The following is a 27,147-nucleotide window of genomic DNA, read 5'->3' on the forward strand; positions in this document are numbered from 1 at the left end:
TTGTGAAATTGAAAGATGTTTTAATTGAATATAATGTGACATTTTAGACAATCCAAAATCTTGCAATAACTCAAATAATTTAAAAACATGATTGGCAACAAGCAGATCTAGAATATTAATACCCATGCACATGACTTTAAAACAACAACAAAACAAAACAAACAAAACAAAAATCTCTGTCATTTTCAGATTAGAATTATTGCAAACTATAAATTTGTCATTTGAATGCGAGTCAAATTTGTATTTCTGTCCCTCCATCTTCCCAATATGCCTTGCAGACTTTAATCCTGGAAATGCAGTAGAATTTTTATTAATAAGGAAAAAGTCGCATATTAACCTTCTAAATATGCCCATACAGGTAGTCCTCACTTAGTGCCCATAATAGGAACCAGAAAATTGGTCGTTAAGTGGGGTGGTTGTTAAGCAAGTCACCACATGACTGGACCTGATTTTACGACCATTTTTACAATGGCCATTAAGTGAATCACTGTGGTCATTAAGCAAATCATGTGGTTGTTAAACAAATCCAGCTTCCCCAATGGACATTTTTTGCCAGAATTCACTTAACAACCACATGATTTGCTTAATGACTGTGGTGATTTGCTTAACAACTGTCATAAAAAAGGTCGCAAATTGCAATCACGTGACTGGGGGGTGCAATGATTTGCAATGGTCATAAGTGCAAGTACAGATTGTAAAGCACTTTTTCTGAGGCCGTCGTAACTTCCAACCATTGTTAAACAAATGGTTGTTAAGCAAGGACTACCTGTAATGGTTTTTGGAGAGTGCTAGTGATTAGCTATTGCAACTATAATACTGTTACTATATTTATCTGACTAACTAAGGATTGAGATGCTGAAAACAAAATCAGAAACAAGTCAGGAGTTGAAAAAAAAGTATATTCTTGCTATGTAGAATTTAAATGTTGCCATATAACTACCAAATGAAACATAACATATAACCTTATAGTAGTTTCCATGTACAAAGCCCAAATTTAGCTGGACAGTATTATGGTCTAAGAAAGGAACTAAAACTATATAAATTGGATAAATAAACAAATAAATAAAACTTGATTAAAATCTTTAGCCATAATTATCTGATCCAGATGTTTTATCTAAAAGCATATTCCACACATTTAAACTAAGAAAATATTCAGAACATCTATGCAAAGCATCTGGATGGTCCCTAGTTAGGTCATTATAATTAGCAAATGCAATACAATTATTAAAATATTTAATCACTAGTATTAAAATATTTGTCCAGATCACTTATTTCTTCTTGTATTATGAATTTGGAAGACCTATTAATCAAAGTTACTATACCCTAGCAGATTTTGAGTTTCCATTTCTATATATTTGACCAACCCATTTGTTGATAAAAGATCTTTTCCATATGAAAGGATTTGAGGGTTTGTTTGTTTTTTGGTAAAAACAAGAACAAACCTTTGAGTTTTAAATGGGATGATTTTAAATTTAAATAGTTTAAATTTTAAATTGTCACCTCTTGGAAGGATATATAAGGCTTTCTACATTCCCTAATACAACTAAAAAATGAAACAAGCTGTGCATAAAAATACATTATTTCTGTAGGTCTGGGGAAAAATCATTTAAAGGATAACATTTTCTAAAGAACTAAAAATATGAAAAACAAATATGAAAAAATGGGAAAGACTGAATAAGAAAACCATAACTAATAAAATACTTTTAAAAGCTTTATTGAATAATATGCATTTCTGAAATGCAAATTATTCAATAAATAATTGAATGTTATTTATTCTGTTATTAAATCTGGAAAAATCATAACCTTTGTATTCTGTTCTAAAGATCCCCTTTGCTAAGACAAATGATTCTATGTTGTAGATCTTAAAAATATCATCCTAACAAGGCCGAGTTTCAGTACTGAACAGAAATGATAAGCAGGTTTGATAACCAGCCTGTATTCCAGTATCATTGGGGGGAAAAAAAAGCCTCATCTATTAAACTCTCCATATCCACAGCTATAGGCGGATCTTGCCTAGAGTTTTAAGGAATGTTTAAAAACCATAAATTATTTACACCAGCTATATAGGTCCCTTCTTCTTGAACATCTTTATTTATTCACAATGTTGTTTCAATGTCTGTGACACATGATTTGTCAGAATTTTCAGGTGATTTGTTAAGGATTTTAGCTATGTCACATTCTGATCTAGAGAAATAAATCTCTGCTTTTTCTCCCCAAAGTTTTATTTCATCTCATCTGCATGAATTCCAACATTATAAAAGATGATAAATCATGGGAAAGAGACTTTAAAATGATAAGTAATTTCATACAGCTTTCTTCCTGCTTCTTCTCTTGTGGGCCAGAAATAAATTCAGATTTTGGCTCTTCTTCAGCCCTGAGAAACTGCTTTCCCCTCAATCAGAAGGGGGTGCTTCTTGCTTTCTCTGTCTTTTTGACAGAGACCCATAATTTTTCTCTACATAGCAGAGAATTTAATTCTAATTTAAATGTAGAAAGACAAAAAGAGTTTTTGGCTTGCCAATTAAGCAAAAGAGAGTCAGTCTTTTGCCCTGGCAGAGGACTGAGATTATAAATTCAACACGTTGCATAATAATCAGAAGTTCTTCCTCTCTCTTTAGAAAACTTTCCCACTGGATAATTAGTAGTATTGTGAAGATATTGAATACTGCATCACAATGGGTTAGATCCAATAAAGTGTATGGGACTGTATTGTCCGTTCATTTCTGGGAAACCTGTATTCACCTCAAAGCTAAATCCAACGTTTAGTGGATTTTCCTATCAGTCATAATTTTTTTCCCCATCCTCTCCTGATGCTGCTCCCCAACTGCTACAGAGGGTTTTCTGATCTCCACACTTGTCCAAATTCTCCAGAACATATTTGGGACCTACAGAGGGATCCACAGGAGTATCTGTTCTGTTGGTGGAAGGGCACAGGTAGATGCACCTTCTACCCTGATCCAACCAATATCAATACAATACTGCAGGATGAACTGTATGTAATATATTTCCCTTCTTGCTATATCTTGGTTAGTTAATTCTGAAACCACCTTAGATTTTCTAACCTTCATTCTTGACTCAGTATGAAATGGAGAGAGTGTTTCAGTTTACTGGTTAGATCTTTTCAGTCCACCAGCATTGTCTTCTGCCCTGGACATTGAGGCCTGAATTATATGTTACATTATAGATACAGCCATTGCTCAAAATAGTAGCCACATATTTCGTCTCACTCACTTGACCTCTCTCCATCTTTTTTAACATCTTTACCAACTTGACCAAGTCCTTACTCCATGGCTGCAGTAAGCAATGTTGGAGAAAAGAGGGTATCACAGCCAACAGTTCCTATCATCCCTATCAACATTTTCTAGGCAGCCTGCAAATCTGGGGAATATTTGTCCAAGTCATTGGGAATTCAGCAAGGGAAAGGTGTGTAAGAAAAGCAGGTGGCCTGGTTTCCCTCCTGGCCTCTGTTTGCATGCTCCAATTTCTTTGAAGCTCACTAAAACTTAGTTCTGCTTATTTTAGGGTATATGGGAGGGAGCGTCATTTAAATCAATGGGTATATTTATGTACAGTCATAGTAAGCTTTTGGTGGTGTGGCCATAATGCCTAAACAAATCAGGTTACAAGTATAAAATCATCTGATGAAAATTGATAGGATAAAACAAGACAGGACAAGGATCTCTTTACTTAAGAATATCTACGCAAGCATCAATGCAAAGAAACATTTCTCAAGAGACTGCTGCAAATCTGGCTGTGGCTGCAAAAATTTTATCTTTTGTAGATGAGAAAAGAAAAATCATGTTAAAATGATCTGACCGATGGATTTTATTCTGCAATAGAGGTGAAGGAATTTTTCCCAGGGGCCTTGCAGAAATAGGTCAGTGAAGAAAATAATGGGGTAGATCCTTAATAACATTTGCTCTGCTCACAAGGGCGTTTTTTGTAGAGGATATTCCAAAAACTGCCTTCTGGAAGTGCTGATGGCATCAACTGCATTAGCAATTGAATTAGTGCTTTTCTTACTGGAAAAGTCTCCATTCTTATAATGGAGGAAGCTTCTAATTAAAGAAAACCAAGAAGTCACTTTATTATTTGCTAGGCCACTAAAATCAATCTGGATTGCACAATCATAAACATGGTTCTTAATTATTTCCTTTACAGCTGAAGGGGGAGCTGAGTTATTAAGGGCTCCGGTACAGAGCTAGGAACTTGTACTGTAGTTGCTGATGGGCTGAACTATCCCATGTAATAAATGCCACATCATCCCACATTTGTTTTAAAAACCTTCTTTTGGCTATTCTGGAAGGAGACAAGTGCTGTTACTTGAGCCATCGTTTAAATTTTTTCCTCTGTGTTATTGTTCTTACAGAAGTTATTCCCATCTTTATTTGAAGAAAGGAGATTGAAGTATATCTACGTACCCTCAGAACAGTGTTCAGGATTTTATTCTGATGGGATTCCAGGCCTAAGAACCCTGGAGTGGGCTGTAGACCCCAGATCTCAGCTCCACAGAGTAATGATGGTAGAAACTTTGCTTTAAGCAAACAAAGGGCTGGTTGCCCCCTTTTGCCACTAACATTTTTGGAAGCCAGTGATAGACATTTAACCTCATGGATTGACTGTGTGAAGTTCAGGCCCCATTATAAGAAAACAGGATACCATGGTACCAATAGGCAGTAACATGCTATATATATATAGTAGGATCTCGGTGCCATTTATGTCAGATGTTGCACCAAACCAATTGTCCTTGATTTGTTGTGATTACCTGCAAGATCTTCTGGTAATAAGAAACAACCGAGGCTAAACACATAGCCATACCACAGCTTGTGAAGTAAGGGTCATGTCATCAGCCTATAGCAATCATGGCAGTATTTTATTACCCTTTACAGGAAAAGCAGCAATATACCCCTGCTTCACTCTGCTAGAGGCTTTCTTTTCAATAGCGTACGAAACTGTAAGTGAATTGGATAGGACTTTTATTTAAATCAGCAGAACAACTTCATGATGACCTAGGTCCTGTTTTTGTTTCAAAGGAACTATGCAACTAATTTAGTCTGGATCCAAACCAAAGGGCTAAAATATAATGCAAATGTTCTCCTAATAACACTCTTCTTTTTTTCTTTCTCAGAAAAACCTTAAATGTAGTCTTTGTAAGTTCATTGTAGTTCTGATGGCAAAAGTTGTTCAAGACAATTCTACAGATGTAAGTACTCTAAGGCTGGGAATTGTAGGACCTAAGGGTGTTAGATGGGGGAGGGGGGGAGACACAGTTTTTGAGTGTAGTTATTTATTAATGAATGAATTACTCTTAAGAAATTTGAAAGAAATGTTCTGTGTTGTACTCTAGTTCACACATCAGACTAAGCAATAATGTGGCTTGTTTAGTGTCACTTAAGGTGATGTACATGAATGTAGCATTGTAGCTTGTAAATAATCATTTAGTGAGCAGGATATGTGAACCAGGCCACTATGACTATCTAGCAAATTGTAGTCAAACAAACCAAGGCTTAATCACGGCCAACGTTACTGTGGACTTGCCATGACCTCTTTATGGTACTAAACTTGCTTTGTTCAAAGTGAATTTTCCACTCCTACCCCAACTCTGTTTTCACAGATCGCTATAGCTGCCAGGAATATTATAAAGGATCTGAAACAGAACAAAATCGAGCGAAGCAAAACAAAACAACTTACATTCTTCCTTCCCTATATTTTTCCCCTTCCCAGGAAAGACTTGCTAAGTTTTTAGAGAAGGGTTGCCAATATCTTCCCTTCCAGGACTGGTCAGTCAAATGCAAGAAGATGGTGGACACAGGAGTAGTAATTCTTGTAGAGCTTGGTAAACAAGTTCAGGTAAATTCACTTTGGAACTGTTATGAGAGTTGGTTGGTGCTGATACTTCTAACTATGACTTCTGATGGAGACCAGATTCAAGTCAACCATTTTCTGATGGTTAATCTCTTGATTATTTACCCTACAACAGTCCCACCCAACCTTGTTGTGCATTTGATTTTGCTCAGTGTGCTGAAAATGCCATAGTCCTAATTATAGATGTACAACTCCAGATAACCCTGGGAAGAGGAAGTATTCAGGGGCTTTTAACATCTTCAGCAAAGTCCAGAATGAATAGAAAGTAGATGGAGGTCTACTTATGATTAATAGCAGATGGATATCAGACTCCCAGCTGTTTGGCCACAGACAGTAATAATAGGATTCCCCTAATCCCAAACCCATACCCCAAAAGGTAGCATAGCAAGAGAGGGCAAATTCAACTCCCAACATCACTTGCTGTTGACTGTTCTGACTGGACCTGCTAGGAATGACTCAACAACATCTACAGGGCCAGAGTTCGTGTGCTCCTGATAGGGGTGATAATAACCAGGAATAAATGTCCTATTGAAGGGCTGAGATTGCAGGTCACAGCAAATTCCTAGACTCATGATTTTCCAGATTTTTGCCTTTTTCCTGAGACCCTGTTAATAAAAAGTCTGAATGGTGATGCAGCTACACTTTAAATATGGAATACTAACAAGTCTATGTCACTTTCTTTATTCATTTCAAAATATATTTCTGTTTGATGGTGGTGTATGTTACCCTTAGATGTCCTCCAGCTTGAACAATTCACAGGATTCTTTTAGTTGAATATTTACTGATTTGAAAGGATGATCTCTCTTTTAAAACCAATATTGAAAACACTCTCGTATCTGACTGGTGTGTGTGTGTGTGTGTTTGAATAAGAGTGCATTATTTTGAACAGAATAAATGTTTAATTAAAATTTGAGCATATTAAATTGTAAATATTTCCTTTCCACCCAAGTGTTGCTCAGTCATTAACTTTGAAGCAGGTTAATGGTGCTGATGATGCATCGTTGTCAGATTCTGCTGTCAAGGTTGGAGATAATATTTTCAAAAATAGTATTTGAAAGTCACCGAAACCACCTCCCTTTCATATCTGATCAAACTGGCTTTGCAGGCTTTTGAAGTGCTACCAAAGCCTGCACAGCCCATTTGACCAGCGACACCCATGTATACAAAATACAATGAATGAGAATGATATTGGACTATCTTTAATTTGGGGGGAAAGAATGTTCTACCTCCATCCAAAGACTTCACATATAATGAAATGAAATATTTTGTTAGCTATTCTGCTCAACCTGCTTACATGTAATCAGTCCTTGATACAGATTTCTAATCTAAAATACAGGAGACGAGAGGAAAGGAGGGCGGAAGAAGTAGAAAAAGAAACTGATCCATCAATTCTTGAAGCTAAATAGTAGTTGTTTGGTCCATAGATGAGAAGTTTCTTTTTTCTTTTGAGAATTGAACAAGATTTCTATAAAGAACGCTGTAAATTTGTCAGCTAGAAGACAGCCTTTTCCAGCTCCTTTATTTTAAAGACCAGCAAGGTCCGTTTACGAAACTCTTTCTCTCTCTTCCAGGACAGACCTGAAATAGTGTGTGGTGCTTTTCAACTCTGCACTCAGCGAGATAACCACGGAGGGGCCCTGAAGTTTCAGAACCAACAAAAATCAGATGAACGGCCTGAAATAACAGGCTTCCCTGAAGTGCTGACTCCCTTCATAGCTAATGTGCCCCTTCTTCTCAATCCTCAAGATAAATCCCAGACAGAGCCTCGGGTGAGGAAGTAGTTGGGATCGTTGGTCTCCTCCAGAAGGGTCTCAGGGAAACGGGTGGGGCCTTGCCACTCTTGCTTAAGAGGCTTGGGATACCTCAACCAAACTTCATTTGAATTCTAAGGGCTGGCTCATTCAGACAAAGTTCTCTGGGACACTTATATGAGGGTCAAAAAGCTTCTGAACTAAACATCCTCTCATATTATCTGTCTAATCTCAAAAATGAGTAAAGATGTACGCATAAGCTATTTGCATGAATTAGCTCCCTTAGCTTCGGGGCAACAGCTATGATAGCTGGAAAGTATTAGGTTGGGGATTATTCATGCATACTTCATTTGTTTCTTGTGGGAGCTTCAGTGGCCAAGATAAGTGGTTGGGGAATATTACTTTGGGATCACCAAATGCCTGTGTGCAGTGTAGGTAATGTGCAAGCTGGACATTATTTCTGTTGTCTGGCAAAATGATTCATCCCAACTCAAATGTCAAATGGTAAATGGTGTTTCTTGAGCTGCTAGTGTGCTAACCCCTTTCTATAGCAACCTCTTTTATGGGATTAGCTTCAGCAACACAAAGTAATCGGTATTTTATTCCCGTGTTCTCCCCTGTGATCTTTAGTTCTGGCAGAGTGAAGTGAATCCCTGTGATGAATGCAGGGAAGTGGCTGCTGAAATACATGAAATTTTGAAGAGCAACCCCTTCCTTGTCCAGACTTTGGCGGATTATGCCAAGCAGCAGTGTGAGAATCTGGGGACCCACTTGGCAGATGAGGTAATTCACTTAGCATTTCCCTTAGTATGGGAAGCATATCTTGGTAACAATGGATGAGGAGGCCCTCAGAAAGGAGTCAGGATGGAATTAACTGAGTTGCTCACAAATAATTTGTTGATGATTGTGGCATGGCTTAATCTTTGAGTATTGACTCAAATTGTTTTTTTTTTTTAAATTTCTATAGTGCAAGAAATATGTCTTTGAGTACGCACATGTTTTCGTGCAACTGCTGACACATATCTTGGTAAGTTGCTTGCAACTTCATATCTTCTCCAAGCAAAAATGCATGCTTACTTAAGGTCCAATTTATAATAGTAAATATTTTAATCTTTCAAATGCTATATTCTAGAGACATGACTACTCCTTTTAAAATTCAGCTGGACTAAAACTCTTAGAATACCCAAGCAATTGCAACACACTTGTAATAAGCTGGGGAAAAGAAACCTTTTAAATAGCATAGAATTCAATGAGCAAAAGTGTTAATTGAATGGAATCTGCACAAAGATGTTTTTTCTCTGTAAGCTGCACATGTCACAAAGAAGAGTAAGAATTTAGAATTGTGTTGCCCTGCAAAGAAATTCCCACCCAGTGCAGAAGATTCCAAAGCTACAAGCCTACTTAAATAAAAAGAAATCAATTTTATTGCACTTAAAATCCTTGCCCTTTGTTCTACGAGCAAAGCCTAGGTTACTTGTCAAGGGGAGCTCCATGGACATGACACTTAGGTCTGGAGCCTGTGGGTGAATCTCAGTGCCCCATACATTTGATTACAATCATTAAATGTATTAAGTTTGTATAATCCAACATCATGCTTTGCTCTTACAATTACTATTTCCAAGACCCATCTTATACATGGAATGTTTGTGGTCACTACTCATTGGCAATGTTTGAGTAGCCTGCTTCCCATTACCCTTAAATCTGCCATTTCCCCTACCCATTGACAGGATTTAGGAAGACCACAGGAGAACTTTTAACCCTAAATGACACAATCAAGATTACTATCTATTTTTGTGTGCTGTAAGAGGAAAACTAATACAAGAATCATTGATGTTAAAATACATTGATCAGGAGGTTTAAGTAATTGGTTGCTGAGCAACAGAACATAAGGTATTTGAAAAATAAGGCACAACAAAACTGTGGTCAAGTGAGCAAGTATTTGGGATTACTTCACCAATACCCCAGCATTTAGTTTTGTATATTCCTTCCCACATTTAACTATCTAGAAACATGGTATTAAGGCCTCTCTCTATGATCCGAAAGTCATTATCACTGTGCTTCTAATATTTGGCCTACAACTAATTAAAAACATCTGTAAAAAATGATTGAGGATTGATTGTGATAGGTTGTTGTAACCAAAGGAACATAATCTTAAAATGAATAACAATGTAGCCTTCTTTTTTTTTTTTTTTTGATGGTGGTGGGGGATAAGAATGCTAGTCTTGGCTCAGTGGGCACCAGGCTTTTATTCTGAAACAGGTGCATAATGAAGGCTGGCCAAAGATGTCTAGTTTCTGAGACAAAGGGCACAGCAATGTCCATTTCCTCATCCCACTTGCAGCAAATGGTGGATTTGGAGATTACATCTCATTTCAAGGGTGGTGGAGGGGTAGCAAAGTCCAGCTAGGGTGGTAGTCCTGAAACAAATACTCAGAAAGTAGCAGACCAGATTAGGGATACATTTGGTCAGTAGATACAACCCTGTCCTCCAGGAGTGGACAGCCACTACTATGCCTCACAATACCTAATGGCTGGGCTGGGTTTGAGTTCAATGTGATTAGATACCATTGTTGTACCAATGTAGCCCTTCACAGAATGTGAAGGCAATTGAAGATCTCAGGGAGAGGTGCAGCCTCTGATCATCTCAGCTTTCTTTTCTATGCATGTTCTTTTAACTTTCTGTGAATGCTGGTGGCAGAATGTTACAAGAATCTGAGAGAAAAACCTGATGTAGTAAGGAAGAAGATGCATAGCTAATACATGGCATTTTTGCTCAATCAGTAGAGTTTGCTTTGAATGCTTTTTCTCATTGTCTTATCTTTTCCTTTCTCCTCACCCCCATCTATTGGACCACAGGACAAGGTATGTATGCTTTTCATTACAAGCTTTTTCTTGTTATGATTTTTTGAGTTAAACAATGGCAAACAGTTTGTCTGACTGAAAGGAGCTTGGGGTTTGGGAAAAATTGAAAGTAGAGCAGGCAATAATTCCTCTTTGTGTTCCCAAAGGAGAGGTGAAAAGGAAGACTTCATATATTAACAGTCTGAACATTGTGGTCAGTTTACTGAAAAAAATCTGAAGAACTGAAGTTTTTAAAGATAAACAGGTTTATATTTGTATGATTCTGGAGTTAACCTACAGAATTGGGAGGTTAACTTTCCCAGAATTAGGGATTTTGCTACTAAGTGCTGGATTCTCTTATCTCCCAGATATTTAACAGCCCCAAAAAGTTCTGCACAGTTTAATTTTTATTTGTTTAAGAAAAATTGTCCACAGGTCAACATTTTCCTGTTAGTACAATCGCAGGCAGGAAGAAGGTACCAATAGGTGTGGCCATGTCACATATGTAGCCAAGCCAAGATTTTCAGGTCTTTCCTCTGTTCCCCCCCCCCCCCCCCGCTTCAGCAAGTTCTGGATTTTTTAAAATTATAGTTTGTACAACTTACTTAACCCAATCACCTAAACCCTGTTAAATTTAGCTAGCCTTGAATTGGATTGTTAACCTTGATTAGGTTTTCTTTAGTGTGTGGTATGACTCCAACTTGTTTGGTTAGTTTGGAATTCAATGCCTTGTACAAACCCACATAGTGATCCACATGTTGTGTGAATGAAACCTATGTTAAGCTTTTTCTAATATTACAGAATTGTAGATGATTAGGTTGCAAGAGATCCTGGAGATCATCTTATCTTACTGTCTGCCCAGTGCAGGAATCCACTAATACTGCAAGCCTAGCAGATAGTCATCCAGTATTTGTTTAAACACCTTCAGTGAAGGTTTATACAACTGTTTTTGTAGTCTTCCTTGAAATGGCAGGGAATTTTAGCTGAAGGGAACACCAGCAACCCTCAATCTGTGGGTTGTGATTACAGGGGGTTTGGGTATCCCGGAGCTACAAGTTACATAGTCTTGTTTCAGTTGGAATTGATGTCACTCCATGGAGAAGGTCTTCCCTACAACAAAAGAGGAAAATGTTGAACCTTGCTTTCTATATCTTTAAGGGATGTGTGTATAAATGCATATATGCCAACTTCATACTGACAGGTCTTAAAGTCTGAGTATCACAATCAAATACTAAAAATAGCAAATGAAAAGAAATCCTGATACGGTTAGTACTTAATGCTATGGCATTCATAGAAATGGAACATTAGCTTCTAATGGAACATTTTTCTCTTCCAGCCACCAATGGGAATTTGTGGTAAAATTGGATTCTGTGATTCTACAGAATCAAAGCCTTTTCATCCTTTGAGGCCAGCTGACCACCTTTCAGACTTGTATGAAGCAGCAGTGTCGAATAAGGTAAAAAAAAAAAAAAAGCAGAGTCTTCTGCTGCAGAAGGACAGAAGCTGATAACATTGTCCAAGCAAGCCATAGGACAATTGGTATTGCTGAGGTTTACTCAAAACCAAAACAAGGTTTTGGCAAGTAGAATGTGAAACCCTTCCTTAGACAAAACTGAAGAGGCATTTCAAGGGGAACAAAATGAGCCTAGCCGTAAGAGCACAGAAGGTGAAACAACTAAGAGGTTCAGTAGAAGATAAGGAAAAAAAAAAAAAAAACTCTGAGAGCTGGGGTGAAGAGCTGGAAAATCCAGACAACTACTAAATGGCAGCAAAAAGATACAGAAACTGACTCTTTGTTTCTATCTAGTAGTTGTCCATATTTGTGCAGGCCAAATATGGTAGGTAGCACCTTCTTAATGATGGCCTTTCCAAAGGACATCTTTAGGCGTCTCTGGCTTCTGCTGACTTTGCCATAAGCAGATGATGAATTGAGAAGGCCCTGAAAATTTAAGAAGCACAATCTAACTATCATTTGAAGATCTTTAGCAGAGGAGAATTAAACTGTAATTCCTTCAAACCACTAGCTTTTCTCAGACTAGTTTGAGAAGTAAAAAAAGCCAGCTGAAGCAAAATCAGTTCTTTCTGTCACAGAGATGATCTCAGCCAACATTGCAAGGGACACAATGAATTAAATAATTTCACTGCAATTGGATTTGATGATGTAGTGATATTCCTGAGGGCAATGAAAATTTAGTATGAGAGCAATGCTTCCTGGTTGTGCCTGTTTTACTTTTGCTTATCCCTAATGAACATGATTTTACTACATTTGTTTTGTTTGATTTTCTTTTTCTCTTTCTCCTCCCCACCCCCCTTTCTCTAAACTCCATTATGTAGAAAACTTCAGATGCAGAGAAACCCCATTTCGTGTGTAATATTTGCAAGAAAATAGTACAGGAGGCAGAGAACCTGGTGGAGAACAATGTCACAGAAGTAAGAAAGATCGAATTAGTCTCTCATTATGTTGTGGAAAATGGTGATAGAGGGGAATTTCTTGAAGGGATCTACTATTCACTGAATTAATTTTCCAAGCCTTCACCACTGAGATTATGAGAAGTAGTGAAAACCAGAGCATGAAGTTTCTTGACTTCCTCATTTTGAGGAACCGAATCAAAATTTGATTTTTGTTTCTATGAGGCTTTCCATTTAGTTCAATCATAATATAGATTTAAGCTGGCTAGATGAAAACCGTTTCAGATCTAGGGAAAGTGCAGAACTTTATAGGAGATCACCAGAAAAGAAAGGATTTTAAAAAATACTCTCATATTTGTCATTCCTGCATCTGTCACCTTTCCCTCTGCTACTCAAGAATGACTGAAATGCCTTCACCTGGGGACATTATTTGAGTAATTAACTTCACTTCTTTCATTCCCGCTATCACTAGAGGAAAGAAGTAATGAATCTCTTCTCCCTCATTTGTACTGCCTGCAGATTAGATGTTTGATTTCTTTTTAATCTACTTTTTTTCCTGCCTTTATATTTCAGGAGCAAATAGTCCATCAGATGGTGGAGTTGTGTTATGTGTTGCCCCATGAAGTCTTTGACCAATGTAGGGACTTTGTGAATTCCTATGGAATGGCAGTTGTTATTATGCTCCTGGATGCCACTAAGCCTGAATCTGTGTGCATCATGATCAATTGTTGCCCCAAAGATATCTCTTTAAGCACGGGTAGGTTTTTATGCTTGTTCTTCATCTTCCACCTTCTGGTCTGGAATGAAATTAATTGCATTGGTCTAAACTCATATATTTATAGGTCTTGCAGCACATATCTGATTTTATATAATCTCAGAAAGCTAAGGAAGGTTGAATCATGTTAGTACATGGATGGGAGGCTATGAGGAAACATCTATCTGTAGAGTAGATTAGGAAGCTAAGAAAAAAAGCATTCTGGAAGTAGGTATATCATGCTATTTCAGTATTGTTGCCAAGTGTACAGACATACCTATGAAGTCACCAAGAATCAAACTTGACTTGAAGGAGATTTCATCTTTCTAATGGACTTTTCATGCTAAATAGACTCCCAGAAGATTAATAATAAAACATAATCAGCAAGCTCAATCTTTACAGGAGATGCTCCTAGCTTTTCAGATCTTCCTGAAGGTGATATCCCACTTTTCCCTGAACACTTGGCTGGTGCCTATTAGCTTGTCTTTAAGCCAAGGGAGAGCAACCCATGAGCTCCATGTGCTCTCTGCCCCCCCCCCCAACTTCATTTGCAGCTCTTGAGCAACTCTAGATTGTGCTGCTGAAATTTGTTGGCAAAATGACCCAATTTCTGCAACATAGATTTTTGTCCATTTTAAAAAAAAACAAAATGTAGAAAATAGAATTGAAAAATATTTAGAAGGAGACTTAACAGTAAAGCCACACACCAAATTAGAGGTTTCTGGCTTTTAGGGGGGAATTTGATGGGGTAAGGTACGGATGGGAGTATATGCCTTCCAGAAATCCTTTGCTTCAATTCCCAAATTAAAATGATAAAAATGGGCCAAAGAAACTAGAAGCTGTTCCTTTTGGTGATCAGGATATTAAATTGTAGCCTTTGTGTCTTTAAACATCGCTTAATCCTGTACTAAGCATTAGATACAGATTCCTCAAAATAGATGATGCATTTAGGCTTTTTTATATTCTATTCTGAATTCCTACCTTTAAAATTGCTTCATTGCAACCGATTCTCATTTTGCTTTGTTTATTAGCTTCTGTGTTTCGTTTAGAGTTTTTTTTTCTGAGCTTCATTAGAAAAGTTTAACCTGAGAAATGACTTAAAATATTTTAACTGTTATAAACACATATGTACAAGAACTAACATGAACTCCAGGCTGTATAATCTAACGTTTTTGTTGTTGTTATTGTTTAGAGAAAGTAGCTCTTGAGAAAGTATCAGAAGACAAGGGAAATGAAATATGCCAAGTGTGTATAATGCTAGTTACATATCTTGATGATGAACTGGAGAAGAATGAAACACAGATACAAATTGGAACTATGCTTTCTAAGGGTTGCCATTTACTCCCAGAAGCTTTGAAATATCCAGTAAGTGACACTGTAGATAAACTATCTTGAGTTTTCTAAGGAATTAGGATGCTATGGAGGAGGAGTAAAGAAAGGAACTGGAGAACCCTTGTTTATCTCTCTCCCCCATCTTGTTAGGCTTGATAGAAAAAGAGGAGGGTTTCCTAAATTATCCTTATTATGAATTATGGGTAAAGCCACTACAATCTCCCTTGAGAGTTACAAACAATTTTCCCCAGCAAATAAAATGTTTGAGGGTTGCAAGTGGTTGGAACATTCTATTTTGGAAATACTGGAAAGACTTTTGAGACGACAAAAGAAATATTTTGAGGTTCCAGATCATGAGGAGAGCAACGCGAGTTTGGGCAACACCAGTGAACTTCTTTGGGGGTTGGAGTGAGGAAATATCTCCAGACCAACTCTCTCCTTCCTGTAGTCCTTCAGTTGGGTTGGATGTCAACATATTGGGGATGAACTGGAATATACCAGATTGAGGAAGGTTGCCCTACTTGCCATGATTTAGCTTAATTTGTTTAATTGATGAGAGAAAAGGTTTAGTTGATTTGAAGCTGGAGGACCCTACCAGCCACTTGCCTTAGTTTTACCTCCTTTTGCTTTATTACAGTGTGATCAACTGGTGGACCAATATGAATCAGCTGCTGTCCGTCTCCTGATACAGGTCCTGGAACCAACATTTGTGTGTGGTGTAAGTCCTGTTGTAAAACTTGTTTATATTCAAGGGATGAGCCATTTAGATCCTAATCATATCAACCTTTTCTCAGGAATAAGTGCAAGCAAACTCTTAGTTTCACAACACTTATGTAACTTGCCAGTCCTGTGAAGACAATTAGTCAATTTTGGAGGCCACCTGACTCAGAAACGAATCTGGGCAGCTAAATCAAAAGTAGGAAACCATGAAAGAAAACAGTAATAAAGAAAACCCAATGCATCCAAATACCTCCCCCCCCATCCCCAATATACAGTACAGGCTGAATGTGAAGTAGAGGGAGAGGAAACAGGAAAGTGGGTGTAGAACGGGATTACGGGGATGCAGATCCCCCTGCAACTGATCACTTGGATCTCTAACAAGAACAATCTGCCCTTCCCTGAATTCTCTGTAGGCAGAGAGCATCCAAGAGGAGGTTGCTCTGTCCTTTGGACTGTGAGATTCCAGTCCATGCAGCCTTCATCAACTGCAACATATTCCTTCTTTTTTGGGGGGGGGGGCGGGGCAGGGGGAGGGGATTTTAAGTAATTTTCTAAAGTTCTTTCAAACAAAGTAATACTTCACTCTTTTGCCATACAGAAAGTAGGAGTTTGTCCTGACTCCCGTCTTGTGGGAGTGGAGGCCTGTTCCTGGGGCCCTAGTTACTGGTGCAAGAATCTTGAGACTGCAGCGCAGTGCCAGGTAATCAGGCGATGGGGGGGAGGAGGAGGAGGAGGAGGAAAAGGAAAAGACAATTAAATCTACAGTGAAAAATGTTGAAGTTAGCCAAAAAAAAAAAGAAAAAAAGAAACTTGTTCCAGTTAAAAAAAATAAGCTCCATTTCCAGCACAGATTTCAGATAGAAAAGAAGGCAATTGTCTTGACTGATAAAAATTTGGATTTTTTCTTTTTTTCTTCTTTATAAACTAATGCTTTCCTTACTTTAGCCACACACTGCTGCAAGGAGAAACAGCAGCAAATAGTCCAATGTCAGATATAAACCAAACCCAAGGAGGGAATAAAGAAAGAAAAACAGGGAGAACAAAGTCACAAAAATAGTTTTGTTTTGTTTTTTTAAGTTTGCAAGCAAAATTCATTTGTGGAAAGGGTTTCTGGACTAATAATATCTTCTTAAACTGTCACTTTTTCCTGACGCACAATCCTGTGGATCCACTAATATGGGATCACTGTTGAAAGCACAGAATCTTTCTATCCATCCAAAATAGCTTTCCTAGTTCTTTCATTAGAAGAGGCCAAACTGCAAACTCATTTTTTGCATATGACCTAATTCCCTTATTTGAAAAGAAAAGAGATCTTATTTGAAAGGATATTCATATGCATATCAAAAGTGACAAGGACAAGAGATGGGAGGGGAATGTGATATATTTACAATTTCAGGTCTGTCGCAATTGTTTGAAGCAACTATTTTGGTAGGAAAGGCTTAGGTCTGGATGACACCTCACTGAAGTCTGCATAAATCCCATTCATTCCACTTCCAAGTGAATCTGATTGGAGTAGTCTACTCCCAAGCACCTTCGGCTTTTATTTAAAATGGATTAAAAGACTGTGACAAGTTGACAACTGCCTCTTGAAGTTCAGGTCCTCGCTGTGTCTCCAGATTCTCAACCTTTTTTTTATGGTCAGCTGTGATATGAACTGTTCTCTCCTTTTCCTGTAGGCCACTGAATACTGCAAACGCCACATATGGAACTAGAGGAAGTTCTAGCAATGGAAGAATGTTGGCTGTGATTTTCATGAATACCTCTGGGAATTTGATCTGGTGAAAAATTGTGAAAAATCTGAACCTTGGCAGAAGTCCATCTTCCTTTCTTACCTTAAGCTTTAATTTGTAGTGCAGTTTCCTATCAGGGATGTGCACAGCTCAAAGATGGGTGGGGAGACCTCTGTTTCCTTTGCTTATCAAGTTCTGAATCACTTTTAGTTTTGAGCCATAGTGAGAAAGGAATGTAATTGAGAAGAAGAGGGTGGAAGGATGTTTTAAATTGTTAAGAATTTATTGAGAGTATGTTTTAATAGGAATAACTAACCTTAGGACAGTAAAAGAACTCTATAGTCAAAATAATCAGAACAGGTAATTTATGCTGGGATTTTCAAGTAAATAGGAATGTTGAGTTTTGAAGATTTCCTTGCACAAGGTGGGGAAATGCTTTAGGAAGTTGTTGGTCAATACAGATTAACAGATTAGCAGCTACAACAGCTACACAGACAGGAGATGTGAAATGGCAGTGCACCAATGGATCATTATTTTTCACATAGGGCATAAAGGTAACCTTAAAAATTTTTCAAGGAATATCTCTGTCACTTTTTTTCAAGAAGCCCTGAATTGCAATGATGTAAATGCTAAATCATATAGCTATTCTTGAAATGAAAAGAGTAAGCTGATGAGGCTTTCCCCCTCACTGCCTATACATATTTTATCAGGCAAAGAATGGCTGAATATTGGTCTACTTAATGACTCTCTCTTCTGATTGGCAACAGCACTTTTACAAACCCTGTATTTTCAGATTGGATGCTAAATGAAACCTTGATCCTTGAACCGATGTATATGCTGGATTAAAAAATTATTTTTTCCCTCTTCTATGCTTATTGTGTATGAATATTTCCACATTTACTCTTGAAAAGCCACTTGTTCCTGAGATGAATATTCTAATAGATTTGCAGTCCCTTCATACAAGTAAAACTCTATTCCAATTAAATTGTAGGGAGAAAAAAAAAAAAAGAAATATGACTCGTCCACATTCCAGAGAGGCCAATATGAGTAGAAATTTAGGCTGGGGGTACATAGCTCTGTTGTCTGATATTCATATCAATATTGTTCACACTCCAGTCCTTTTCTAAGAGCATACAACAGAATGTGATCCAAGCTAGTTCAGAAGGTACAGGTGAGCATTATGATGACTATCGAAGGTTGTTATGATGAAGACTGATATATGAATGTGAAAATGGGAATATATTTATTCTTGTGTGTGCAGAAGTAGCCTTCTGTATGCAAATCTTCTTTCCTGGATCAGAATAATTAGGTGTACTGGTACTGTTAATTAAAGCTGCAATTTTGTACCCACTTTCCTGGGAGTAAGTGCAACATCTGCTTCTTTTCTAATATGCTAATTTGTGAGTGCTAATTAAGGATGCTAATTAGTGAATAAAGAAATGAAATCTTTTGCTTAGAGTTCTGCATATTTCAGGAACAAAGCATTCAGGAAGCACTATCTAACTCTTCCCTTATTTAATGGATAAGTGCTTTGCATGATCTTATGCAAGACATAATTAAAGAGAAATTCCAAGGCAATTGGCTTTGATTACAACTTGTAACAATAGAAACATTGGCCTGTAAGTGATAAGGGCAGTGCAAGGCATTTGAAAGAGGGACTTTGTACTACAGGGGTGTGTAAATGAAGCTCCTCTCCTTGAATCATTGAAGCAACTGCGCCTTTCAAAAGGCTTGTTTGGTTGTTTCAAAAACCAGTCTGGTTTCAGTCGTCTCTAGAACCAGCTCCACTCCCATTGCAAGTAGAAACCATTGCCCATGGACTCTTAGCTTCTGATCCGGTGACCCCCAGGACAGTGGTGCTGTGCCTGACAATTGGGGAGCATTGAGAACTGCTCCACCTCTACATGGCCAAAGACCACCTGCATTGTTGCACAACCCCTTTCAAATGCTTTCACTGGCCCAATAAATGACTTCTCAAAGCTGTAGAGATGCCATATTTTTGGTAAGCACTGAAAGATCGATCTGTCTGTCTGTCTGTCTGTCTATATCTATCTATCTATCTATCTATCTATCTATCTATCTATCTATCTATCTATCTATATCTATCTCTAACATCTATCTATCTGTTGCTTTAATAGAAAGTAGGTTCACCTTTTCATGTTACAATGATGAAGGGAAAATAGTCATTATCCACCACAATTCCCTTTCTGCAGAAAGGGCCAGAAGACCTCCTCTCTGAATCAGATCACTATTGGACACAAATAACAACAGCAAGAGAACCCAGACTTCTTGATAAACATGTGATTTCCATAGGTCGATAGATGAGAAACAGAGAAAGAGATGCACAATTCAGGGATACCTGTGGACATCATTCAATACATATTATGAAAAATATACTCCTGAAAGAACATTATTTTGTTCATTTTTCAAATCTTCTGTCCTTAAGAAACATTAAAGTTCTTACAAACTTCATATAGAATCTTGATTTTTCTTAAATGAGCAAAATCTTTCCATTGGTTTTGAGCATCTCTTATAGTAGACACATGAATTTAAAAAAAATAAAAGAGGACAACATTAAATTGTGCTATGTAGTTCAATAGCTCAGCAAGCGGGAAAAAGCATGGTGTTGGTGGAGGGAGGGAAGTAGGATTTAAACATCATTAGATATGTTCTTACATTAGTGTGACTCAGTTGCAATCTTTTGGATGGGAGATTAGAATTCAGGGATGACAATGAATTGAGGCAGGTGTTTATTTGCTGCCATTGAACTCATACCTTGGGGCGAGATGTCTTAGAAGCATCTGATTTATTATTATTACTATATACATTATCTTTATTCTAATTTTTGTAACCCATTTCTGTTACTTTTAAACCTTCCCTTTCACAACATAGTCCAACTTAAATATGATTAAAGACAATTTTTCAATAGAATTAGTTTGTCTTAGGCCTTATATGGGTGGTTTCATTTTTATAACTCTGTAAATGACTGTAGCTACCATAGTGTGTGTATCTGGCTTCTTTCAGTCCAACTGTGCTAGCAAAGGGTTAATACTAGGCATGTGCAAAATCTACCATTTCTCCTCCAGGTCAACATCTGGAAAAAACACATCTGAAATGGACAAGTCAGCCCTGTCAAAAGTTGTTCTTGGCTTATGCAGATTTATACTATTGGAGCCACTTGTAGCATATGATAACAAGCCCACAATTCAGCAGCTTGAGAATACTGTTTTCTGATTTTTAAATGCTAATTTCAAATCCTCTGAACATTTCAGAAAAACTGACATCATCTAATGGAGATTCAGAAGCTGGAAGAAGGTATTTTGCTAGTTCATCAGGAAATGTATGCTTGACCACTGTGGCTGAAAATCATGATTAGCAAGTGCACAGCAGCACCACAGCATTGCATGTTGCAATTTAATGGGAATTACAAACTTACTGTGACCTGTGGCCTGGAATGAGCTACCATTTGGGTCCTCCTATACTCTACCAGCTGTTGAGATTACAGATTTAGTTAAAGCCAATATGACATAGCACGCCTGAAATCTCAGTAAACAGCCATGGCGGTAGTAACTGTTATATGAAAGCAATTAATATGGAAAATATTATATATGTACTGTATATACATATATACATATATGTGTGTGTATGTATGTGTATTTAATATACTATATGCTATACAATGAATTTTATTGCTGTTATATCTACAGATTCTAGCAATAGATCAGTCCACTCTTGAACTCCTACTGCTATTTCTCTACACATTAGATTGTTTACCACGTCATGGTTCTCTTCAAACTTTGCTTTTTGGGGGGCATGTAGTGTTGTCCTTCTGCTATTTTAACTTCTGCTAAATGGATTCATATAAAACATGTTAAATAGCATGATAAATATACTCTTAATACTTCCTTGGTAGTCTTAGGAAGATGTTGCTTTATTGATGAATGCAATTATCACTCTGCTTCTTCAGCTGATATGGCGTGTTGCACTCAATCTAAAGTAGTGCTGAAACCTATGGCTAAAATGGTTAATACGACATTTGGGATGGAAAAGAGAAAACACAGATTAACCAAATTCATGTATAATGTATTTCTGGTTCCTTTGACAGACCATTCCAAAAACTCTCACCACATTATTGTTTGAAACAAAAGAAGAAAAAAATTACACACAAACACTCTGACATTCAGAACCTTAATTAGTCACTCTGTTTTGATGCTGAAATGTTTTGGTAAGCCAGCAAAATGAAAACATGGCTTCAGGTTTCTTTTCTTTTTCGGGAAACGTGACAACACAGATTAATGCTGAACAGATTTATGGAGCTTCCTGAAGTTTATCACACAACTGTCGTGTGAGATCCAAATGGATAATCCTAGAATCATCTTAGCTGCGTTCAGTCGGTAGCCATCATTCCCTGCCACCATGGTGGTGGGAGAACACATTGATCTAACTGAGGACCTGTTGCAGAGCCTTGTTGACTCTACTGATGGAACATGGCACCATGATTATTGCAATTCTAGCTTTAGGTTTATGTCCCAGGGCCTCCCATAGCTTTTACTTGAAACACTTTATATTTAGAAAACAAAATTAAGAGAACGAGTCAAATCATGTGAGCGCCTGGTCCTGAGAGCCTTCATCCCTGGAGCTAGGCTCCTCAGGGCTGCTATAACAAAATAATGTCTATCTTGGTCAGATTTACTCTGGAACAAGAGGTGGCCTGGCATTGGTGGCCCCACCCTCTTTTCTTCTCTTGTCTTTTAGTCAGTGCTCCTGCTGCAGGAGTCTGTGTAGGCCCAGGATCCCTTGGAGGGCTACACCAGTGATGCCACTTCTAGTCATAACTCTGTGATTTCTAGTGGGCTCTCCATGATCACTTCTCTCATCTTGTGCATAGGGGTGGATTTGGCAGACTCAGTGCGAGCGTTTCTGTCACAGTAGGGCCCACCTTCAGCAGCCAGTGTCTCTAAGGAGCGAGCCAGTATTTTCTGGTCATCCTCAGGAAGGCTGTTGAAGTCTGAGGTTAGGAGTGTGCCTGTGCTCCCGTGGACCACGTGGATCCCATCGGGCCCCTTGAGCTCAATGGGCTGCTGATGCCGAAAGCGAAGACTCCCTTGACTGGGGCTCCTTTGCTCCTCCTCCTCCTCATCCAAATCATTCTGGATCAGCTAGAAAAAGACCAGGATGAAATCAACACATCACATATTTTGTTTTTTCTCCAGCTAATTCTAATCCACAGCAATCGGGGCTTAAATTTCTGAAGTTGGTTTATGAAACAGCCAGGAGCAGTATAGGACCCAGCAGTGTAAGCTCTATATTGAATTTCCCAAAGAGTGAAGCACCTGTATTCCACAGATGTTTGCTGAATTAGCCCTCATGCCATCACGTTGGCTCAAGCTGCTGGCAATTCGATTTTGGCTGTATCCAATGGGACACAGTCTCGCTATCCTTCATCTAGATCCTAGGTAGATATTTTGGCATCTCCCCAAATACATATCCAATCTTTTTTGGGCTATAATTCCCACAGTCCTTTGTCACAACTGATTGGGATTGCTGGGTGGTGAGATCCAAAGTATGTGAACATCAGCAGGTTGCATAAATATCTCTGGGAAAAGGCAGGCTACAGCTCCAGTCAACTGGGGTGTAAAAGGTATTTGTTTCTGACTAATGTGGTTTCTTTTTAATTTTGGCATTTTAGCATGGCAGACAAAAAACTCTGGATAGTGTGGTAATTAATGGTATGCCAAACCAAAAAAAAAAAAGGGGGGGTGAACAGCATTTCACCTATGCAAATGAAGATTGTTAAGAATTCTTGTCTTCAATAGATTAGAAATAAAGAAAAATGGTATTTGACAAAAACTATAATGTAGCACACAATTATCAGATTGTCCCTACTGTGTACTTGACCTTAGAGGGCAAGGAGAATATTATTTGGCCCACTTTAATATGTTAATCAGAATATAATTATTCTTTGGGCTGATACTTCTCTGATTTTTGGGATACAGTTTGTGGCTCAAAAGTCATATAAATACATATATGAAGGAAGTTGTGCAAATATGTATGTGTTTGAAGAGGCCAGACTGATGCTGACACTGGATGGAATTCATATGAAACTGACATGGAAGGTGTACATAGGCTGACTTGGCTCAATATAAAGTCAAAAACGGCAACAACAACAACAACAATTTCTTAAACTTGTATGCTGCCTGACTCTCACTGGCTCTGGGCGGCTCACAACAATCAAGCAAAGAAATTACAATAAAATCAACAAAAGATAAAAGATAAAGATAGAAGATAAAAGATGGCAAGCATGACAGAGATGGAATAAAGATATGGCAGAAGAGAAATAGACCGCACTCTGTAAAATTATTATCTGACTATAATCCATTGGAATAATAAAGTTTCAATATGTTTAAGAAAGTTTAATATTAAGTCAATGAGTAAGGGAGGTTTAGGGGAGAAACTATTTTTTTTTCTCTTGGAATTTGCCATCCTTACTACGTTCTTCCTAAAATGAAATGATGATAAATTGTCTCCCTATATCTACTCTACCCATTTCTCCAACAGATTCCTCCGTTTTGATTTCAAACAAAATGAAACAGATTTGCCCTTACAGTTACATTTTCTGCGGCTCATGGCAATCTCACAACTTCACCTTTCAGAACTGTCTTTCCTCTTAATTTCCTGACAGCCAAGTGGCTCCTTCCCAACTGTCATACGAATGAGAGAACGACAATTTTCTTTATGGATTACCAATGCAGAGTTTCTTCTGTCTGTCTTAGCTATGCATTCATGCTCTTTTTGAAGGCGAGCTCCCTTGCTTGGTTGTGCAGCAACCAAACAAGCAAGAAATTCTGAAGAAGTACTTAAATTATTGTAGGAATACGCATTAACATGTTCTGGTAGGTTAAGTGCCAAGAAGCTGGGACATAAAATGCCAATTGCATTGGCATCAGTGCAGGCAGAGAGCACCTCTTTCACTGTTTTCAGGGTTGCCTGTGTGGGGAGAGGTGTCCAAAAAGTAAAAATGGCAGATGGGACCCCCTGATCAAAGCCCTGCCCACTCCCTTTTTACATCTGACATGCATGTGATCCATATAAAAAAGCTTTGATCATATAGCCACAGCCACCATCTTAAATTTTTTGACATTCCTCCCACCCTTGGGCTTTTTTTTATTAAACCTTTGTTCTTGGACATCTTAGAGCTCCAGAGAGAAATAGCTGCAAGTGTCATATAATAGGTTCAGAAGGATTCAGCTCTGAAAAACAGACAGTCCATCCCAGAGGGGCACCACAAGCATTTTCATGAACCCCATGCACACACAGACTCTACCTCAGAGACTGAGGACTGGTCCCCATGGCTGGTGGTGGCTTTATGCACCATCCGCTCAGCAAGCAGTCTTTTCAGCCGCATGTAATCATCCAAGACTACCTTTAAGAGAGAGGCCTGGAAGGAGGGAGGGAATGGGCAATGGGAGACATTATACTGGACCCTTTTTGATGGATCCTGAAACTAAGCAGGTTAGGGAATCCCCATGAGAAGTTACAGTAAAGTCAAATGGGTATTTCCTCTTATATTTAAAAAAATGGGGGAAACAATTATCTGAAGACCACCTCAGATTCAGAAGAAATGCTTTTCAATTGTGCTTTCTGAGTAGACACCCAAATCAATTATTTCCAAAGACTGGAGAGAAGACTAAAGATGATGTTGGGAAGCTGAATGACATCCAGAGTTCTATTCTTAGAAGAAGTATGGTGTCAAAGAGTCCATTTTTTAAAAAATCTATTTTTGTGACTCAAGCAAAAGTCTCTTACAACCTACATGGCAACAGATGGTATTTGCTGGAAAGCTGCAGATTACTAAGTCAAGATCATTGATGGCATAGGTACTCACCTTGATAGGCCCTTCTCTCATGATCTGGCCTAGCTTTGCAATATTATCATATTCCTGGATAGCTGCCCTCAGATAGCGATCTTCTTCAGGCTTGGAAGCTGAAGGACCTCGTCCAAAGGTTCCCTAAAAAGAAGAAACTTAGAACAATTTCTGTGGCCTCAAGTGGCCTGAAGGAAAGATCATGTTACAAACTTTTATGTAAATCACTTTTGTTTTCTAGTGGTCAACTTTCTTGGCCAAACCTAAGTATTAAGTAGACCTGCAAAAAGCTGAATAAAAATACAGTAAAAATAACAGAGGGCATATAGTCTTTGCTTTTCCCCAGCAAATTTAGCACCATACCACTTCACAATCGAGTTTATTATCTCCAGCCTTATCAATCTGAAGATCTAAAGCTACCATCCCAGTTACTGAGCTAAAAAAACCTCTGCCTCAGTTACCAAGACTTAGGCTTACAAAAATTATAACAAATACTGTAACTGGGACAGTGAAGTCTAACATGGAAAGACAATTTTAAATTTCATGGGAACATAGAATAATAATAAAAAGCATTTGTTTGCTTCATATTCATGGTCTTCTGTAGCAAGTAGAGTTTTTGCTAAAATGATGAAATGTGCATAATAACACCTTAATGCAAGTTCTGCCCCTTCTGTAGTTGCCTGCAATGATGCAACACAAGTACAAAACAATTGGGAGATGCATTGTGATGCTCCAATGCACATTTTGGCATTTGCTCCTCCTTGTTGCTCACAGACGTTCATGCTTATATTAATCCAATTTTTTCCCACTGACAGAATTAGGTCATTAGGCTGGTTGATTTTTAAACCCTGATACTAAGCAGCTATACTCTCACATGGGTCCTGGCGGGACTATTCCACAAGTCAGTGATTTCACTCAGGTTCTCAGGAAGGTCATCTTCGTGCTCAGCTTGTGCTGCCAATTCCAGATTTCTGCAGAAAGGGTCGAGCCATACAGGGTTCGCTCTGTCAGGGATATATGATGCCTAGAATGAAACTTGAACTGTAGGCAACTTTGAGCATTGGCTAAAAGATCACACTAATAACACAGGACTTTTAAAGAGAATATATAGTATTGTTGAAGGCTTTCACGGCTGGAATACGATGGCTGGCATGGGTCTTCTGGGCTGTGTGGCTGTGTTCTGGAAGTTTTGTTTCCTAACATTTCGCCAGCATCTGTGACTGGCATCTTCAGAGGGCAGGACCGTTTGTGCTCCTGCCCTCTGAAGATGCCAGTCACAGATGCTGGCGAAACGTTAGGAAACAAAACTTCCAGAACATGGCCACACAGCCTGGAAGACCCACACCAGCCATAGAATATATCGTATTTTTAAAAGTACAAGGATATATATATATATATATATATAGAGAGAGAGAGAGAGAGAGAGGGAGAGAGGGGGAGAAGGAGGGAGGTGTGGGTGATGTGTGTGCAGAAATTCAGCCAAGCAAGAGTGATTTTTAAGAATGTTTTTAAATATGGCAAGTCACTTGACATGTCCCATTTCTTTGGCCGGAAGATGCACGTGGAATTGTAGTGGAGATAGTGTTACCAAATATCTGCCATAGAGGCTTATTTTTCAGAGGGCAACATGATTGAGGTTGAAAAAAAGGTTGCTTAGTGGTCTTGAATTTAGTTCAAAGGCAAAGGAAGGGTTTCCTCAGCAAACTCTTTGCAAAATGTTCTGCTTCAACCCCTATTTCTCAGGAAGAAATATGATGACTCGGACAAGCAACCCAGGCAATTAATGGAGTACAAGCCGAAGTGGACCCCTAAGTTTAATGGGGATGCAGGACATGTTGACTCTCACAGCTGAGTTTACTAATGAGAAGAAGATTCCTTTCA

General features: G+C 38.3%; 3 protein-coding genes across 4 annotated transcripts in view; 2 read left to right on the forward strand and 1 right to left on the reverse strand.

Annotated features, from left to right (window-relative positions):
- LOC103057787 (prosaposin-like) overlaps positions 1 to 8,831 on the forward strand; it is a 30,929-nt gene extending 22,098 nt beyond the window's left edge. For both annotated transcript variants that reach the window (XM_088144360.1, XM_088144359.1), the window contains exons 3-7: positions 5,129 to 5,203; positions 5,725 to 5,850; positions 7,437 to 7,634; positions 8,247 to 8,399; positions 8,584 to 8,831. In XM_088144360.1, coding sequence (XP_088000486.1) covers positions 5,129 to 5,203; positions 5,725 to 5,850; positions 7,437 to 7,634; positions 8,247 to 8,399; positions 8,584 to 8,697 — 666 coding nt within the window. In that variant the 3' untranslated portion in view covers positions 8,698 to 8,831. The remainder of the gene's footprint in view (positions 1 to 5,128; positions 5,204 to 5,724; positions 5,851 to 7,436; positions 7,635 to 8,246; positions 8,400 to 8,583) is intronic.
- A 2,833-nt stretch (positions 8,832 to 11,664) lies between these two features.
- Positions 11,665 to 19,842, forward strand: LOC148215177 (prosaposin-like). Its single transcript, XM_088144358.1, has 7 exons — positions 11,665 to 11,913; positions 12,792 to 12,887; positions 13,440 to 13,623; positions 14,813 to 14,985; positions 15,590 to 15,670; positions 16,271 to 16,372; positions 17,349 to 19,842. The coding sequence occupies exons 1-7, from the start codon at positions 11,800 to 11,802 to the stop codon at positions 17,382 to 17,384; spliced, it is 786 nt and encodes a 261-aa protein (XP_088000484.1). The 5' UTR covers positions 11,665 to 11,799; the 3' UTR covers positions 17,385 to 19,842.
- A 1,637-nt stretch (positions 19,843 to 21,479) lies between these two features.
- CDH23 (cadherin related 23) overlaps positions 21,480 to 27,147 on the reverse strand; it is a 469,716-nt gene continuing 464,048 nt past the window's right edge. Inside the window, exons 66-69 of the mRNA XM_088144253.1 lie at positions 26,141 to 26,270; positions 25,288 to 25,410; positions 24,727 to 24,840; positions 21,480 to 22,561 (exon numbers count right to left, since the gene is read on the reverse strand). Of these exons, the coding sequence (XP_088000379.1) occupies positions 22,232 to 22,561; positions 24,727 to 24,840; positions 25,288 to 25,410; positions 26,141 to 26,270 (697 nt within the window). The 3' untranslated portion in view covers positions 21,480 to 22,231. The remainder of the gene's footprint in view (positions 22,562 to 24,726; positions 24,841 to 25,287; positions 25,411 to 26,140; positions 26,271 to 27,147) is intronic.

This window comes from Python bivittatus, unplaced genomic scaffold, assembly GCF_059951505.1.
Source record: "Python bivittatus isolate LINGU-HERP-01145 unplaced genomic scaffold, Pbiv_v1 ctg000400_np1212, whole genome shotgun sequence".
Classification (NCBI taxonomy): Eukaryota; Metazoa; Chordata; class Lepidosauria; order Squamata; family Pythonidae; genus Python; species Python bivittatus.

Coding starts and splice junctions, on each gene's coding strand:
- LOC148215177 (XM_088144358.1), top strand. CDS start 11,800: ATGGGAATTTGTGGTAAAATTGGATTCTGTGATTCTACAGAATCAAAG. Junction 13,624..14,812: donor AGATATCTCTTTAAGCACGG/GTAGGTTTTTAT, acceptor GTTATTGTTTAG/AGAAAGTAGCTCTTGAGAAA. Junction 16,373..17,348: donor AGACTGCAGCGCAGTGCCAG/GTAATCAGGCGA, acceptor CTTTTCCTGTAG/GCCACTGAATACTGCAAACG.